We start from the raw sequence: 19,530 nt of genomic DNA, 5'->3' as shown, positions 1-19,530 counted from the left end.
AATACTATTGACCCATTTAGTGGGTTCGATAACTACACTGATTTGATTTTTTTCAAATGTTAACTTTAGATCTGAATCAATGAATTATTCAATTTCTAAAAAAATTAAAAGCGATGAATAAATCAGTAGGATAGCATTATTGAACGCGCCATAGAGAGCACCTATTCCAATAACGATCAAGAAATTGGAACCTTTAGTTAACAAATAGGTATCTATATATTTTTATACGAGTTAAATAATTCATTGACATGACATGGAAAGATTTATTAAATAGTTACTCTTTAAGTATTTTCAACCTTTGAATTGATGATACCAATTCTAACTTCAACTGAGGGAAGACCAGTAAATATATACTGTGGGGATTACAGATTCCTGCGTTACGGTCATGGTGGCGCTGCCAACCAGGTTAACGCTTCCCCCAACAGAGGGCGCAACAATCTACTCAAGCCTCGAACTAAGCATCTTAAACGGAGATAAGCCGAGAACGCCCAGCCAAATATCAACCTACCTCATGTAGCACTTTGTGTTTTATATTATATCTGTTTATATATTTTTTTATTTTACTTTTTTATTTTTTTCCCCGCTAACTAGGAGTAGGCAGATAGAGGCCTAGTTAGCGCATGTCCTGTTACAGTTGTCCCGAGGTTAATCAGGAGTAGGCAGATTGAGGCCTGATTAAACCCAGCATCGACCAAGTCGTCACGCTGTCCCAAAACTGGTGACCTCGACGTGATCAACGTCAACTTTATGAGTGACAAGGACGATTTGGTCGATTAACTCCAATCGCCAAGATGCCGAGCCAATCCGCCACAGCACCCACTCCAGAAATACACGCACGCCTTGAAATCCCCGCGTTCACCCCAGAGGACCCAAAAGTATGGTTTCAACAGGTCGAGTGGTCACTTGAAGATGTCGGGCTAACGGCCAGTTTAGCTGAATTCCGTCAGGTGGCCAAATCCCTCGACGGAAGGTACGCGAAGGAGGTCCGCGACCTGATGATTAACCCTCCGAGCCAAAAGCCGTACGAGACGCTGAAGGAGCAGCTTCTCCAACGCCTGGGGAAATCACAGGCCCAAAAGACGCGACAACTGCTGGAGAGAGTGGAAATTGGAGACCGGAAGCCTTCCCAGTTCCTGCGGTACCTCCAACAGCTCGCTGGGGATAACGCCGCAGACGAGATCGTCCGCGCCCGGTGGATAGAGCGGATCAACCCCCTCGCTCGCGCCAGCATTGCCGCGCAAGCTGCCCAACCAAACGTCACCCTGGACGACCTGGCCAAGACCGCAGATTGCGTAATGAAAGCGCTAGGTACCGTCGCGCCGCAACAAGTATCTGCGGTGTCACCTCGGGTGTCACAAAGCGAATCACAGCTTTGTGAAGTGTTGGAGAGGTTGTCGGTGCGCCTCGACGAACAAAGTCGCGAGTTAAACGATCTTCGTGCGGAAGTGCGCGGTCACTCGCGGAACCACGATGGTCCTGCATCGCGTACAACAGGGAAACGGCAAAGGCAGTCACTGAACGCGGCAGGCGACGGCTGCCCCAACACACGCCGCTTGTTTTTGAGGGACCGAAGCAGTGGAGTAAATTTTTTGATCGACACCGGCGCAGACTTGTGCGTGTTTCCGCGACGTCTAGTAAAAGGCCGACCGGTAAAAACAGGTTGAAAGTGGACCAGACAAACGTGCTCTCGAGTTCAGACAATTATAAGTGAATCTCCTAACGTGAGCAAATACACTTTTCAGCCTATTCAAATTAGAAAAGGTATCCAAAATATTTATAAATTGATTAGTTGTAGGTTTCGTTGCAATTGCAACATGAAGACTTGGTTTCAACTCAGGTAATAAGCAAGTTTCAATGTCAGAATTGACAAAGGGTGTTGGCCAATTGATAACAGGCATCGACAGAAATTCAGGACCATGAAACCAAAATCTTTGAATTTCCGGGTTCATGAACTGTTGAGGGGTGAGACCTCGTGAAGGAAAATCGGCGGGGTTGGAATCCGTTTGGATATGATGCCATGAAGCACCAGGAACATAATCGTTTATTGCGACTACTCGATTTGCAACAAACGTTTTGAGCCTATGAGGCGGGGTTTTTATCCATGAAAGGACAATTTGAAAGTCGAAAAATAAAGCCAAGAAAGCCGAAGGTTTCAAACCATAAGTGACGGTGTTCAATTCGAATTCTGTTACAGGCTGATCTGGGAATGAACGACAATATATATTATGTTGAAATTTGCGGTCTGAAGAACATACTAAAATTTGTCTGTACATTTTCTCTATATCTGCACAAATTACTATAGGATACATTCTGAATGAAAGTAAAATTATTTGAATATATTTCTGTAATTTGGGACCTCCCAACAACATATCATTCAACGATTCACCCAAACTATCTAAATCTGAGGCGTTAAATACAACTCGCAGCTTCGTGGTTGAGCTAGAGTCTTTACGAACAACATGATGCGGTATCACATAACTATTGGAAGTTTTGGCACGTGACATATGATCCAATTTCAAATATTCTGACATAAAGTCGATATATAAATTCAAGGAAAAAAAAAATCGATTGATGAAAGACGAAGCCTTTCATCAATCGATTTTCGAGAGAGAAGTAAGATTTCAATGATCTTTTTGAATTAAAAGAAAGCACTGGATTTGGATTATCCAACTTGAATGGTAATGACACTACATAACGACCACTTTCGTCACGAAAATGAGTACATACGAAATGTTTTTCCACGTAATCATCTACAGGATCTATAATATTAGTTTCTCCAACTTCTTCCAACGACCAAAATTTTTGCATCTGTTCGCTGAGATCAGATTGAGTCAAAAGTACTGACATCTTAGAGGAACACATTTCATTTATGGGACCTATGATTGTCCAACCGAAAAATGTATTTACGGCAGTAGGATATCCAGGAGACGAAATACGACCGTCACTTCCAAAAACGATAAAATAAGTATCAGCACCTAGGAGAATATCTATGGGTTGAGAAATATGAAATGTTTCGTCAGCCAAATTCAAGTGCTCGAAATGTTTAATTATTTCCTGTGACAAAGGGGCAGAAGGTATATTGTTGGTAATTTCAGGTAACACAACAGCGTGTACTTGTAAGTACTCCAATCCTGTTCTGGAATACAACTTGCAATCTATTAAACCTAATGGTTGCGCATTGGTCTGACCAATACCAGAAATAGACATATTGATTGAATTAATTTTTAAACCCAATTTTTTCACCAGTTTCTGACTGATAGCAGAAATTTGAGACCCTGGATCTAAGACAGCTCTAACTTGGAGCTTTGTACCGTCAGCAGATTCAATTCTAGCTTGAACAGTACCAAGAAGCACTTGTCCAACACAAATAGACTTTTTATTGATATGATATGAATTGATAATTTCATTGGGGGTAGCAGATTCAGATTCCGAAACTTTACTTTCAATGTGGAGGCTGTTATTTTTCGGGATGTCAGATAGATTATCTGACTGATTGATAGATTGATTATCTGGATGGAGGCTAGTATGGTGACGAGTTGATTTGCTACTCTACATGAATTTTTGGAAGCACAGTATTTAAAATTGTGGAGTCCAAGACAGTTGAAGCAACGTTTGCAGTTTTTTAAATAATCAAATTTAGCTTGCCTCGACATTTTTATATAAGATGGACATGCAAACAGAGGATGTGTATCATTACATTTTGGGCAATGAAGAATTCTTGAGTTCACTGAACGAGATGGTCCATTGAGGGAATGATCCTGAGAAGAACCAGCAGAACTTGCGAGCAAAACATTTTTTGTTTTATTTTTAAAAGAGTGAAATGAACTTGAACCAGTTGATTTATTTGAAGATTTAGAGGAGTTCTGTTCGCAAAACTCCTGAGCTTTGAGTTGGTTCGTGACAAAATCTATCAAAGACTTATATTCAGGAATATCAGACGAGCCCAATTGGCTTTCAAATACTTTTCTAGTGTAATGATCAACGTTACGTAATGCTAGTGAAAACAAAAGAAAATCTGATAAATCTTTTATGTTTAGTGCTTTTATTGCGTTAACTGAAGTTTGATGACAATTCAAGAATTCTTTGAGATGTGGTACAGAATTATTTGTTGAAGCCTTGAAATTCAATATTTCATTTAGGTACATAGTCGCCAACATTCTTGGATTTTGATAACGTGACTTCAAGCTTTCATATGCCAATTCATAATTTTCATTTGATAACTGCAGTCCTGATATAACTGCGAGTGACTCATTCCTTAAATAAGATTTTAATAATTGAAATTTTGTATTGGCGCTTAACTTTTATTTTCATGGACCAGAGAATTGAAAAGTTGAAAGAATTCTGGCCATTCTGAACTTTCACCTGAGAAAGGGCGAATATTTATTTTCGGTAGCAAAAGTGATTCAAAATTTGAAAGCTGTGTGTTAGACGCTTAGTTTGACGCTGATTGTTGTTGTTTTAATGAAAAAAATAAAGCCCTAATGTGAGCTACTACCTCAGCAAACGCCAACTCCGACTGAGCCGTTTCAACACGTTCAGCTGCTGATAATTCGGAATTAATTTCCATCATTTCCTCCTGTATGCATTCAAATTTTGCTTCGCACGCAAGTATTTTTTCCTGGTACGCTTGCAATTCAAAAATATTTGAAGAATCGTAACCTTCAATTTTTTTCCATATTACGGTTACAATAGAAAATACATTGGCTCTTTGATCGACCAATTTATTCAATAAGGCATTACCTGTATCAGTTTTAGGTGGCATTGTTGTAAATAAACGAACGAAGAAAGAGAATTAAAAGTGAATTGATTAAATTGAAACAGATGTGAACTCTGAGAAAGATTACTTTCCAGCTATGGTGAATGTTGCCAGATTGTAATATATGGATACTTATAAAAAAACTGTTTTGATAGCCGCAAAAAAAAGAAATTTGAAATGAAGTTACTGAAAATTTAGATCGAGATATTGAAATTGGACGCAATTCGGCTCGCTAGGACCAAATTATGTTGGGGATTTACGAAAAAAATTTTAGTGGACTGTATTCAGAGTTGAATCTTATCCCAACACAGTACGAAAACGAAAAGGACAAGTGAAACCAAAGTTATAATAAAATAATATTCTTACCTAGAAGTGGTGAACTTAAGTTATGGATCTTGCAGCAGTCCTCAGCTTCCAGAAGCAGATTGATTGAGCTCAACAAACTGAACCAGAAGTGGTAGATCCTTTATGATTGACAAGCTGGAAAATTATTAATTCGACTCCACTTATCCTTAGGAATGTCACAGAGTACGCCACTGGTGACAACTTTATTTCTCAAACGGAGTCTTTTGATTTAATGTTTATGGAACAGAAACACTGTATTTCTGATATACACAACTTCGATAGTCAGCGAACAATGCGTTGAAAATGCGATATTTTCCGAAATTTGTGTACGTAAATTAGAACAATAATTATATTAATATTTGGTAGCAGAATGGAAACAATCAAATCTTTCGTATAAGACGTAAAGAGTGATACTGACTGATGGAAATCACAACATGTGCGCTAAGCGGCAGAGATCACAGCTGTTTTAAAATTGCGATAAATACCGCATTCAAATTCATACGAAATTTAATAACTGAAAATTGAAAAGTTTCGAGAAAATTGAACTGAAAAAAAAGAACGTTCACTTGGCGTGAACAGTCTCTATTTTATTCGTTTGCATTGATTTTGAAGTTGTGAATAATTTTTGATGTCAATAAATATTATTGTTATTGTTATTGTTATTGATGACACCTCTGGAAAATGAAGGAAATCCAAAATATTCATACAACAAAAAAAAAGAGAGGAATCAAAAGCCTGAAAGATATAGTGGAGTTCAGAAGCTGTCTACTCGAGCATAGGGTTCTTCATTGTACTTCGGAGACAGTAAGTAACATTGTCAATGATTGTGTAGTGCTCCATATTATTTGCATTGAAAATACAATGTATCGGAACGATGGTACATCACAAGTTGATTTGGGAATATAAGACTTCCTCATCGATAGTAGAGATGATTTCATTCGCAATCATTCAATGATTTATATGAATCCTTCGATGTGAAATGTAACTTGTAAATTCTTGAAAAATGATTTCTATTTGGTTTGTTCCGATTAACACATTTTCATGGAAATTTATGTAAAAAACATTCTAATAAATAACAAGTGAATAAACCAAATGCACAACATAAACATTTCTGCAGATAATATGAACATTCAATGAAAAAAAAAAAATTGAGTCCCTTTATGTCTCTCAATGGATACCTTTTCAAAAATATCTATTATATTCACTTCTATTTTGGATAAATCAATTTCCATAGGGAGGCCGCAGCCTGTATTCTTCATCCAATCTCTAGATGCACTCGGTATACAAGTATGTTACCAATTTCTCCCATTTTCTTTATGCATCTTTGTCAGTGAATTAATTAGGCAATTCACTTGTGGCGGCTCGACATAAAGCTCCACATAGCAACTATATACACAGCATTCGGTAGCCTAGAGGTTAAGAGGTAGACTCACGCACCGAGATGCGACAAGGTCCGGGTTCGAATCCCGGCGGCTCCCGATAATAATAAATTCCCCAAGCGTCTGTGACACGGCACACACAATTATACCAAAGTCACACTGATGAGTCCGGTGTGTGTGCCAGGAACGAAACGCATAAGTAGGTATACGTGAAATCCTACATTGGTGACCCCGACGTGATGGCAGAAAAATGCGGCGTTGGAGCGCAGAGGCGACTCACTGCCCCGCTCAACGTCACGGCTACTGGGGTGTCCATCGGACACTAGAGCCTATGGCACGCCGAGCCTCGAGTTTCCGTCGTCACAGCAAGCAAGCTTGACGTGATGGGAATGGCCATCTAAACGATGTGTCCTGGAAAGCAGAAGGTTGATGCGTAGCTCCCATATATCTGCAATTTCCAAACGGTACTCTAGACGCCCATTCCCATGACGTGCAATACGTGCTCCTTGGTCTGCCGCGGTATGCCGGACGTGAATAGGCGGCATTCACCGTCCGTACGATGCCTGCGAGGTGAAGCTCTGATTAGGCGGAAATCACCCAGCTGCACCGATGACCTCGTAACACGCATAAGTTTCGTTCCTCCGTCACTGGGGAGGGAGTCATGTGGCGGCTCGACATAAAGCTCCACATAGCAACTATATACACAGCATTCGGTAGCCTAGAGGTTACCGGGTTCGAATCCCGGCTGCTCCCGCTAATAATAAATTCCCCAAGCGTCTGTGACACGGCACACACAATTATACCAAAGTCACACTGATGAGTCCGGTGTGTGTGCCAGGGACGAAACGCATAAGTAGGTATACGTGAAATCCTACACACTCTTTTGAAGATCCGTGCTATTTTTCAAAAACTCAATCAGACAATATTTTTGACTATCAGTTTTTTTAATTCATTTTTGTTTTGCTAGAACATATTCAAATATATTAGTGCAATATTTCTCTTAGACATTTTTTTTCAATTTGAATTGACCAAACATAAATGGACGGCATTTCATCTCATCTATTGGATTTAACAATGGTGCCTGCTATACGCCCTATTAGTGTGACGTCACACACCGCCATTTTTCGTTCTCCTGTCAGTGTTCGGAATCCAAACAAAAAAATTTTCATTCAAATTAGTACGGTGTAGTTGAAGGAATTGGCAAAGTGCATTTTAAGATACAAGCAAGAAACAAACATTGTTTAATATTTACTTCAATCAGAAGGACCTGAGTTCAGTATTTGAATTTACTGCCTTGGTACTGAAATTGCATCGGCCAATACTATTGACCCATTTAGTGGGTTCGATAACTACACTGATTTGATTTTTTTCAAATGTTAACTTTAGATCTGAATCAATGAATTATTCAATTTCTAAAAAAATTAAAAGCGATGAATAAATCAGTAGGATAGCATTATTGAACGCGCCATAGAGAGCACCTATTCCTATAACGATCAAGAAATTGGAACCTTTAGTTAACAAATAGGTATCTATATATTTTTATACGAGTTAAATAATTCATTGACATGACATGGAAAGATTTATTAAATAGTTACTCTTCAAGTATTTTCAACCTTTGAATTGATGATACCAATTCTAACTTCAACTGAGGGAAGACCAGTAAATATATACTGTGGGGATTACAGATTCCTGCGTTACGGTCATGGTGGCGCTGCCAACCAGGTTAACGCTTCCCCCAACAGAGGGCGCAACAATCTACTCAAGCCCCGAACTAAGCATCTTAAACGGAGATAAGCCGAGGACGCCCAGCCAAATATCAACCTACCTCATGTAGCACTTTGTGTTTTATATTATATCTGTTTATATATTTTTTTATTTTACTGTTTTATTTTTTTCCCGCTAACTAGGAGTAGGCAGATAGAGGCCTAGTTAGCGCATGTCCTGTTACAGTTGTCCCGAGGTTAATCAGGAGTAGGCAGATTGAGGCCTGATTAAACCCAGCATCGACCAAGTCGTCACGCTGTCCCAAAAATACTATACATTATTGAAATCAATATCTTCAAAGTACTATTCAAGAGACTACTAATGGAATTTAAAAGAATAGGTCTTCCTCAAATTTATAGTCATACATGATGCAAAAGTCCAACTTAAATTAATTCACAACTGAAGTGAAGTTTTTTCTTAGAAATATTCAGTATATTTATAATAAACAAACTAAAAAGAGAAATGATGAATAGACCTGCCTTTCAAATACCCATGGCTTATTTTACCTATGTCTGATTGTAAACATCTGAAAACTCCTTTGAAAACTAAATTGAAATTTGATTCAACAAAAGAGAGTTGTAATGAAGAACCGTATTGAAAATAAATGGTTTATTAATGTCTTTAGCAGTATTAACTAGTCCTGATATAGTACACTGTTGATCTCTTGAGTCAATTTAATAATTATCTCATTGTTGAACACTGGGAAGTCCAAAACTCATTTCAAGATACAAGCAAAAAAAGATCATTGTTTAATTATCTCAACACACACTTGAAAAACGAGATTTACGAGCAACAAAAGATCTTTTTTTTTTCAAGTAAAACAATCTTCAGTAATTTGTTAATGTAAAAGATAAAAAATCTTATAATGGTTTATTATTCAAAATATCAAATAGTGCTTCATGCTAAGAAAGCAGAAAACAACGTATTGTTGTTCTTTTAATATGGAAAATATTGCAATTGTCGAGATAAAAAAGAGGAAATTCAAACGAAAAATTTATTTTTCATGTTATAAATATGATGTTTGTGGAGGAGTAGGGGCGAATTGGTTTTCTTCTCCCTCTCTCTCTACCCTTTCTATTGTCACTTCTCTCCTCTCTTCCCCTCTTTCCTCTCTTTGTCCTCTCTCTTCTCTTCTGTCTTCTCCTCTTTCTTCCCTTCCTCCCCCTCTTTTTCTTCTCACTCTTCCTCCCCCTCTTTTTCTTCTCACTCTTTCCTTCCCTCTCTACCTCTTTCCCCTCTACCCCTACAGCTCCTCATCTGTTCCTGCCGTAACAAATGTATTTGCATGTTTGCCTGAATTACAAAAAATATTTTATTTATATCTTCAATTGAAATTTTTATTCCACAAAATTTTAATTTCATAACATTTTCAAGATGATTTATTTTTAAATAAATGTATATTCATTCATTGAACAAATTGCTATATCGTTATTTCGATGATGAATCTGTCCTCGAATTCGATTCTGGCTAGCTGTCCGTATATTCAAACAGGGAAATTTGAACTTTTCAGGGGAAGTCCGGATTACAAATGTCATAGTTAAGTTTTTATACTGTGGTCAGGCGTTTGGTATATATGGCCATACAAAAGTTTACATTATTATCAATTTCGAAACTGCAAATTCGATCGGGACGAAAATTTACATTTGAAGAAAAAATGACAATTATAAGCTTATAACAAAATTTCATGTTGATCACTATATCAGAATCATAGAAAATTTGAGAATTTGAAAGAAATATTTTCGTGATCACACATCTGACGGAATTGACATTTTGGGTGTTGATATGAAATGTTAATTGCGAACAGTGAGTTACGTGCAAAAGTCTAAGAATTCGTTAGTAAAATTTCTTATTTATCAAGATATTTGCTTCAACCAAACCTATATGAATTACAATCAATTATTTAAATATTTTTTAGTAAAATATTCAAACTTTATGACAATGCTGTTTGAAAAATATTTTCATATTTGTTAAATACTCACGAATAATAAAGGAATTGTAGAAATAAACTTTGTGTTTAATGTCTTGTACTCTGATTTATGAATAGATATTCTTATATACCTGAATGATGGCAATCAATTACAAATTTTGTCAAGAGGTTCAAAATTATGAGAAAATTTGTGAATTTTCATTGAAGGTTGAGACAAAATAGGAGCAAGAACTCCTGAGTACGCAAGTTCATTCGAAATTCTTGCTGATTACCACTTAATAAAGAACAAAATTATGAATTCAACAATGTATCACACTTTACAAAAATATCAAGTCTAGCTACGCAAATTTGAACTTCCTTTTTATTAATTTTTTGTTTGAGTATAGTAGATTGATGTCAGAATTGTGAAAGTTCTTACCCTGTGAATACATTCATTCTATTTTGTGGTCTCCAAGGTGTAAAAGGCACATGAATGACCGAGCGCTCAAGTGCTTCTGATATTTTTTAATTACAAATTTTTCTAATTTTAGTTCAGAAAAGCAAATATGTATTTCAGAATGAGAAATTATAATTCATTAAAGTGAAAATGGATTTCAGAATAGTTAATTCAATATTAGAAAAACTAAATTTTTTATTCTGAATAACAATTTGCTATTCACAGTTACATTTTGTTTTATAAATTACGATTAAAAAATTTGTAGTTCATTTGAAATATTTGAATCTAAGTCAGATGAATAAAAACCTAAGAGGAATTAAAAGAAGAAAGATGTTGAGAATCATCTAGGAAATTTCTGTGTTAAATATTAATTTCAAATTATTCAAATATTTCATAGTTGTTTTTGATAAATATCGATGTTATTTAGAAATGGGAAGGCGGAAATGTATAAATGAATTAAAATGACATGGATTATAGGAAAAAGATGATTGTATTCTTACAATATTATTCAACGTCCTGATGGTTTGGATCATTAGCTTCTGTAATTTCCTTTGCTAGAAAAAAAAAATTTAATTGAGATTCAGAAGAACCTTTACATGAACTACTTTTTTAAAAAAAATTAAATGATATTCGTCTGATTCAAGTAAAAAAGAAGAATGATACTTGTCATAAAAAATATAACAATTAAAATATATATGAATTGCTATTGTTTTTTGAATGTTTGTTATATAAATATAAATTTTTTCCAATAAAAATGCCAGATGACTCACATAACGGTCCATTTTGATGAAATGAATAGATCATAGATCATTAATCATAATTTAAGAATATATTAATATTCTGTGATTTATAAGATTTAAATCATAGAAAAATATAGGAATGCATTTTCAATAATAGTGTAAACATTTGTTGAGAATTCTTTGAACGGTGTTCAATTATGAAATAAAATATATATATTTAATTGAATCAGAAAAGGGAATTTATTGTCCGCATAATAATTCGGATGAATAAGTTTTAAAAATTTTTAAAACGAGTTTTGTACATATTCAGTGTTCTGTGATGCGTACACAAAAACTATTTCGAGTGATATCGTAGAGCACATAGAGTGCAGCTCCTAACCTAATTATTAAAACCACCAAAGATTACCGATTACCGGAATAATCAAAACAAATTGATAGCTACAATTCAATTAGAATTATTCATATAATAGTAGAAAGTGGTTTTCATCCGAAGAAAAATGAATAGAATTGGGATTAAGATCCAAAAAAAAAATATTAAAATTGAATATAAGATTCAAACATATGAATTCAGCAATAAAGAGTTCTAATAAAAATAATATAAGATTCTACATTCGAAATGTAATGCCGTCTTTTTAATCGTTTGCAGAGTTTTTTCATTTGAAACCTAGCCTTCCTATTTCCTATGCATTGTGATTTTTTGACATTTCTCTATTTCAGAGGTCAAATATTTTTTGATTCTGAAATGAGAACCGACGAATCTTTCTATTCTTTTAAACCTGGGGATGTACACACATCAACTGAAGGAACATCCTCCTCTAACTAAACTGAATCAGAAAAACAAAGATATTTGAATCATTCATAGAATTGAGCATGAAGTGTATTCTTGGAGGATTTAATGTTCTCAAAATCCGCTCGATCATTCTTTTTGTACCTGTATACCTGTAATGAGTATATGTAGATTGTATTGTATAGTGTCCCAGCGGAGGATTACTGCGTCTACTTAAGGATCTGTTGTATTTTGTTCGTTGTCATGTAATGAAAATTATTTCTGGATTTCCCAAATGACAATTTGATTTTAAAAATATGACAATACAGTCCTAGATAAATTAATTTATTTATGGCATTCCTAATACGTCCCGGATAATCTGGGCTTAATGTGTCATATGGATTAATCTATTACCGAAAGATAACAATTTTAACAAATTTCATGTTTGAACGTTTCTGCAATCTGAAATCTCCAGATATCTGTTTGAAGATATCAAAGGGAGGAGCACCTATTTACGTATGCGTCAGTAGGTACCTTTAAAGAAACAAATAAGGTCATCCACATACCTGCACCAATAAATACAATTTTTATTTGAAGGGTTTAAGAGAATTCTACGTTCTGAATAATCCATGAATATTTCAGCTAAAAGCGAAATCATAATTATATTCTAGAGAAACTCCAAAATAATTCGAAATATCAATCTTATAAATTTTTTGCTTTGTAATTAAACTAAATAAATTTTCAATTTTTAGGTTGCTTGATATGTTTAATTTCATCTATTAAGTGTGAACTGTTTTCGATTATTATATTGAGAATTAGCCTCGAAAATAAGCTCCGCTTTGGATGATCGGTATTAATTTTTTCGATGATTTGGAACAATGAGAGATAATGAATGATACTGCTGGTCTACTTGGATAATTTTTTTATGCAATTTAATTAATGAAAATTGTTTTGGGGTTTGAGGATTCATTAAATTGAATTTGTATTTGTAACAGCCATTTCTAGGTGGCTTATAACTATAAGAAAATTTGATGAAAGACAACAATACGGAATCCCTCGAATTATTTTCAAATTCAATCTAATCGAAGGATCTCCGCTTATTATGAATCGTGGACGATTTCCGATCATGTTGGCATATTCCATGACTGGACATAAAAGCCAAAGTCAAACCTTGGATTGCGTCGGAATAGATTTACGTACCGATTGTTTCTCTCACGGACAGCTTTATGTCCTTCTTAGTCGAGTAAGAAAACCTAAAGACATAACAGTCTTAGTACCACGAATGTACAGGAAAATAGCGTATGAAAAAATATTGTCTATGAGGATCTTTCACTGTAGATTATCGTTACTTGGACAAAAAAAGGAATCAATGGATAATATGTAATAAAACAAAATCTGCAGATTAGATGTTTTTGATTCATCTTTGAATGACGTTTACATAATTATGTTGGAGGAAACCGATAATTATTAACGTCATTGAATAATTTTAATAGGCCTTAACAAATCAATAAGGTCAAATTATTAAGGTTTTGAAAATTTTGTTGCAAGTGAAGCGATTTGTACACTTTGTTCTCCTTGTGTTAAAAACTGAAATAAAAGAAGTATATTCAAATATGACTCAAATCAAATGTAACAAATTCAACACTAAAGCTGGCATCATATATTGATGAATCAGATAAAAGGGTGGGAGGTTTAATGGAATTGTGTTCCATGAGGTCCAAAAACTGTTCGTCAGCAGTATGAAAGTTGGATGTAAATACTGATATACTGCCCTCGAAAGTAGAAATTCTCCTTCCACCCATAAATCAGCTTTAAGCTAGATCTAATTGAATTGAATATATTTATAATATCATGATCATCATAGAATAACAAATAATAACATAATAATAATAAAAACAGATGTATATAATTGTCTACAATTCTTATTATTTTTCTCTATTTTTATGGTTTGCAATTATATGATAATATATTTTTTTTTTCACCTTATAGGGTATTGGTCCCACATCAGCCGGGTCAAGTTTGACCAAGACTAATTTAGGTTGTCGTCAGGAAGATTCTCACTATTCTTGCTGTCCAGAGCAGTACTTCCTTCTGCGCTGTGTCAATTAGGTTCAGCTCGAGATCTAAGGAATTTGTGTGGTCTCTTAGATGGCTTTCAACAAGCCCGTTGGTACTGATTATAAGAGGGAGAATGGATACTGTGTAATGTAGGTCAAATTCCAATATCAATTTCAGTAGCGATATTTCCGCAAGGTAGCTACTATTGGAATTCATTGTTGAATTACCAATAATTTGTTACTATGTCGTCAATGATAATTTGTAAACTATATTCTCATATATAAATATGCATATAAGCCGATATAGGCAGTTCCATAAGAAATGTTCTAGATTCGACATTATTGTTTCTTCACACGATCTCGTGTAATGTAAAAGTTGGTGAAACTATAAATAAACCTCATCTGTTACTCCCTTGAGTGTGTGTCTTATTTCACCCTGCATGAACGATAAGACTGGTACCTGGTAAGAACATCACATGGCGATCCTGCCAGTCCCATGCAGATTTGGTTGATAGAAAAAGGCATACTACCTACACCCAAGACGACATCACAGCTAAAACATGGGTTCTTCTAAATCTAAAGAAGAAGAGGTCATCATCACCCAAGCAGGCAACAGCGGAGGCGCTACCAACGGGCTGAAAGAGTGGACGACCTCAGAACTTTTGGGAATTACAGCTTTCGTGATGGTATGTGTAGGAATTGCGTACTTCTGTTACAGGCAAGCCATGAAGTCCATAAGGAAGAAAATACACAGGGAGATACGAAGAAGCCAAGAATTGGTATGACTTAAAAAACAATCATAAATTCTTATTGTTTTTTATTTTGGTGATTTTATGGACTCTTATTTCTTATTTTTATATTTGATGAATTTGATTATTATATGGATAAAATTGAGGAATTAAATAATATAGTTAGGAAATTTTTGGATAACATTAATAAAGAACCGAAAGAGCGTAGGGAGCGTTTAGATAGGAATGAAAAATTGTTGTGTGATTTGAATAAGTTAGATAATCAATTTGCAAGAATAATAAAAAATTCAGATAGTACTGACCCAGATTTTCTCGAGCTTTTTGAAAAGCATTCTGAACAAATAAGAGCTTCACTCAAAAATGCAAGGGATATATTGAACCAAAGAATTGTAATTATAAATAGTTCAAAAAATTCTGTGAAAATGGGAGAAAAATTTGATTTGAGGACTGCTGCTTCTTTATTGCCGTCTATTGACAGCACTGAGGAATCAGTAAAACAATTGATCGATTCTATAGAATTAAACAACGATCTGTTAGAAGAATCAGAAAAAATGAAATTAATTAATTATATTCTTAAAATCAAATTGACTCAAAACGCAAAATTAAGATTAAGACGGGATTATCGGAAAGTTGATGAATTGGTGTTAGATATGAAAAATTTTCTTTTAACTAAAAAGTCACCTGCAGCGCTTTCTACCCAGTTACACAATGTTAGACAAGAAGGTAAATCGATCGAGGATTTCGCTAAATTGGTAGAACAACTCTCTTTAGACCTAACTATTTCGCAAGCTGATAATGATAGCGCAGCTTTAGATATTTTAAGGCAAGTAAATGAAAAAATTGCGATAAACACTTTTGCCAATGGTTTGAAAAATTTCGAGATAAGAACTATTATAAAAGCGAGAAACTACTCAAATTTAAAGGATGCTGTAGCTTCAGCCAAAGAGGAAGAGTTAGTGAAAAATTCTTATCAAACGTCTAATCCTAAATTATTTCATTTCAGGCAGAGAAATTCCACACACAATGAAAATAAATATAGGTCAGGTAGACGCTATTCAGAAAATAACAATCGTAGGCAAAAATTCAACCCGAATCGTACTACGAAAGAAGGTCGCGGTCGTCGCTCTAATTACAATAACAATAGGAATAATAGGAATTCGAAATCTCATCATGTTTATATGACAAAATCGGACGATGAAGAAATGCAAAACGCCGACAAAAAGTTTTTTCGTTCCTAACGTAAACTATAATATGAATGCTTTGAACTTTGTTGAGGTCAAGTATGGCAAAAATGAATTGAATTTTTTAATTGATACTGGTGCTAGTATCAGCTGCATATTTTCAGAATATTTGCAGAAGGGAGAATACATAGATACTTCAGGAAAAATAAATATCAAAGGTATTGCCGGATCCACATCTTCCATGGGTTCCGCAAATATTTCATTGATTATAAGTAATAAAAATTTTCCTCACCATTTTTCTGTGCTTAAATCATTTGATCTTAGTATTCATGGTATACTAGGCTCAGATTTTTTGAATAAATATAAAGCTATCATTGATCATGAAAAATTTTTAATAACATTGCATAATGATAACGATGAAATTAGTGTCCCCTTGAAATCAAAGGTGGAATATTGTACTATTATACCTCCCAGATGCGAAATAATTCATTATTGTTATACCGATGAAACAGAGGATTGTGTTATTTTGAACGAACAGATTAGCGATGGAGTGATTATTGCAAGTACGATTGCAAAACCTAAAGCAAATAAAATTCCAGTCAGAATATTAAACGTGAATGAAAGAGAGATAAAAATCAAGAATTTTCAACCAAAACTTGAAATTCTTTCAAATTTCGAAGTACTAAATTATGGTCGAAATTATATATCGGTAGAAAGAGTAGATGAAGTGTTGGATTCAGTTAATATGAAGTCATTGAATGAAGAAGAGAAAACATCTATCCAGAAAATCTGTGCTAAATATGCAGATGTTTTTCATCTTGAAGGAGACCCTCTAACAGTTACTAATTTATATCGACAAAAAATTTTACTCAAACCTGAAGCGCAACCCGTATATGTAAAACCATACAGGTTACCACACTCACAGAAAAGCGAGATTCATAAACAAGTCGACAAAATGTTGCAAGATGGAATCATAGAAGAAGCAAAATCAGAATGGTCATCACCATTATTGATTGTACCAAAGAAACCGGATAAAAATGGAGTTAAGAAATTCAAAGTAGTTTTAGATTATAGGTTATTGAATAAGCAAATTAAGGATGATAAATTTCCTTTACCGAACATAACTGAAATCTTGGATTCTTTGTCAGGAGCAATGTATTTTTCCCATCTTGATTTAGCCCAAGGATATTACCAATTAGAATTACATCCCGACAGTAGACCATATACAGCTTTCACTACAGAAAGAGGTCAATATCAAATGAAAAGATTAGGAATGGGTTTGAAAACGAGTCCCAGTGCATTTTCAAGACTCATGACAATAGCAATGTCAGGCTTAAATTATGATTCATGTTTTATATATTTAGATGATTTAATAGTTTTTGGACATTCTTTGCAAAATCATAATCAAAATCTTTTGAAAGTTTTACATCGTTTGAGAAAAGTCAATTTGAAATTAAATCCCATCAAATGTGAATTTTTGAAAAAAGAAATATTATATCTAGGGCATATCATTTCAGATGAAGGTATATCTCCAGATCCTGAAAAGATTTCCGCTATTTCAAAATATCCTGTACCAAAAAATTCTGACGAAGCGAAACGGTTTGTGGCATTGACAAATTATTACAGAAAATTTATCAGAAATTTCGCCGCAATTGCACAACCTTTGAATGACTTGTCCCGCAAAGGAAAAGTTTTTCAATGGAATGAAGATTGCGAAAAGGCATTTCAAACTTTAAGAACGGTTTTGCAAAAAGCACCTATCCTACAATATCCAGACTTTTCAGAGAGTAATGAGTTTATCCTTAGGACAGATGCAAGTGGATTTGCTTTTGGCTCAATCTTATCAAATTCTAATGACCATCCAATTGCTTATGCTTCAAGAAGTTTAAATTCAGCAGAAAAGAATTATTGCACAATTGAGAAAGAGCTTTTGGCAATTATTTGGTCAGTAAAACATTTTAGGCCATATTTATTTGGAAGGAAGTTTAAAATCTTAACGGATCACCGTCCACTAATTTACTTATTCAATATGACAAATCCATCTAGCAGATTAACGAAATTCAGATTAATATTAGAAGAATATGACTTTTCAGTAAATTACGTCAAAGGTTCGGAAAATGTTACCGCAGATGCATTGTCGAGAATAAAATTAGAATCAGAAGACCTGAAAGAAATACAAAATCGTTCAATCGAAAAATTAAATGTCATAACAAGATCTCATTCAAAAAAAGAAAAACCTAGCGAACAATCCCAGACTAATATTTCACTCGAAAGGACTGATCACCCTGTTGTAGTCGAAGTATTGAAACGTCCAGTAGAAAGTGTAGAGTTGAGGCCACTTTCTAATGAAGAATTTTCCAAATTGAAAATAAATCAACATAAAATTCAGTATAACAATTTAGTATACGATGTGAATTCACATATTATTTATTTAAACCAGAATATCCGATCAACGCATGACTTAGGTATATCGTTGAGGAATCTGGAAGAATTGTGCACAAGAAATAATATAAAAGAATTATGTTTACTGAAGAGCTCGCATAATATTCAATTTTTAAATGTGTTGATGAAATACAAAAATCAAATTTTAGGGAAATCTTTAACGATAAACATTGTTAGAAATGTGAAACGGATTGAAAGTAGAGAAATGAGACAAATAATTTTGAATGACTATCATATGTTACCTACAGGAGGACATGCAGGTATAAACGGTATGTACAATAACATAAAAAGGGAATACTTTTGGAATGGCTTGAAAGAAGACGTTCAAACTTTTGTGAAGAAGTGTGATGATTGCCAAAGGTATAAATATTCCTTACCGCGGAAGGAACCAATGACAATTACTTCAACAGCATCTTCTGCATTTCAAAAAATATTTTTAGATTTGGTAGGGCCGTTACCCATCGATATTAACGAAAATAAATATATCCTTACAATTCAGTGTGATCTTACTAAGTTCATTGAGGGATATCCATTGCTGAATAAAGAGGCTGAAACAGTTGCAAAAGCTTTCATAGAAAATTTTGTAATTAGATATGGTATACCCTGTGAAGTTGTTACGGATCAAGGTACGGAATTTTTAGCTAAAGTTTTCAGGGAATCGTGCGAGTTGCTTCATATTAGTCATCTGAATTCAACAGCTCATCACCACGAAACTCTAGGTATGATTGAAAACTCACATAAACACTTAGGAGCTTATCTCCGTATGCGTGCAAATGAAGAAAATAATAATTGGAGTAATTGGGTACCCTTTTGGTGTTTTTCATATAACAATACCGTGAATTCATCCACTCTCTATACTCCTTATGAACTTGTTTTTGGGAAACCTAGTAGAATTCCACAAAATATCGAAAACCAAATCGATCCCATATACAATTTCGATAATTATCCCATTGAATTGAAATACAGATTGCAAAAAGCTTGGAAAGAT

General features: G+C 34.5%; 2 protein-coding genes across 2 annotated transcripts; one reads left to right on the top strand and one right to left on the bottom strand.

The window, feature by feature from the left end:
- Positions 1-791: 791 nt before the first annotated feature.
- On the top strand, positions 792-1,664 carry LOC123671324. Its single transcript, XM_045605085.1, has one exon. The coding sequence runs from the start codon at positions 792-794 to the stop codon at positions 1,662-1,664; it is 873 nt and encodes a 290-aa protein (XP_045461041.1).
- Positions 1,665-2,188: 524 nt separating this feature from the next.
- On the bottom strand, positions 2,189-11,389 carry LOC123671315. The gene is made up of 4 exons (XM_045605072.1): positions 11,378-11,389; positions 11,108-11,161; positions 2,728-3,549; positions 2,189-2,200 (listed from the first exon to the last, which is right to left on the bottom strand). The coding sequence occupies exons 1-4, from the start codon at positions 11,387-11,389 to the stop codon at positions 2,189-2,191; spliced, it is 900 nt and encodes a 299-aa protein (XP_045461028.1).
- Positions 11,390-19,530: the final 8,141 nt, after the last annotated feature.

Source organism: Harmonia axyridis, chromosome 1, assembly GCF_914767665.1.
Source record: "Harmonia axyridis chromosome 1, icHarAxyr1.1, whole genome shotgun sequence".
Classification (NCBI taxonomy): Eukaryota; Metazoa; Arthropoda; class Insecta; order Coleoptera; family Coccinellidae; genus Harmonia; species Harmonia axyridis.
This window is presented reverse-complemented; position numbering and strand designations above follow the sequence as displayed.

What these genes read in the sequence shown, in the direction of transcription:
- LOC123671324 (XM_045605085.1), top strand. Translation starts at nt 792, where the DNA reads ATGCCGAGCCAATCCGCCACAGCACCCACTCCAGAAATACACGCACGC.
- LOC123671315 (XM_045605072.1), bottom strand. An exon ending in TCAGGACGTTGAATAATATT is followed by an intron (nt 3,550 to 11,107) that starts GTAAGAATACAA and finishes AAATTCATGTAG; the next exon opens with AGTAGCAAATCAACTCGTCA.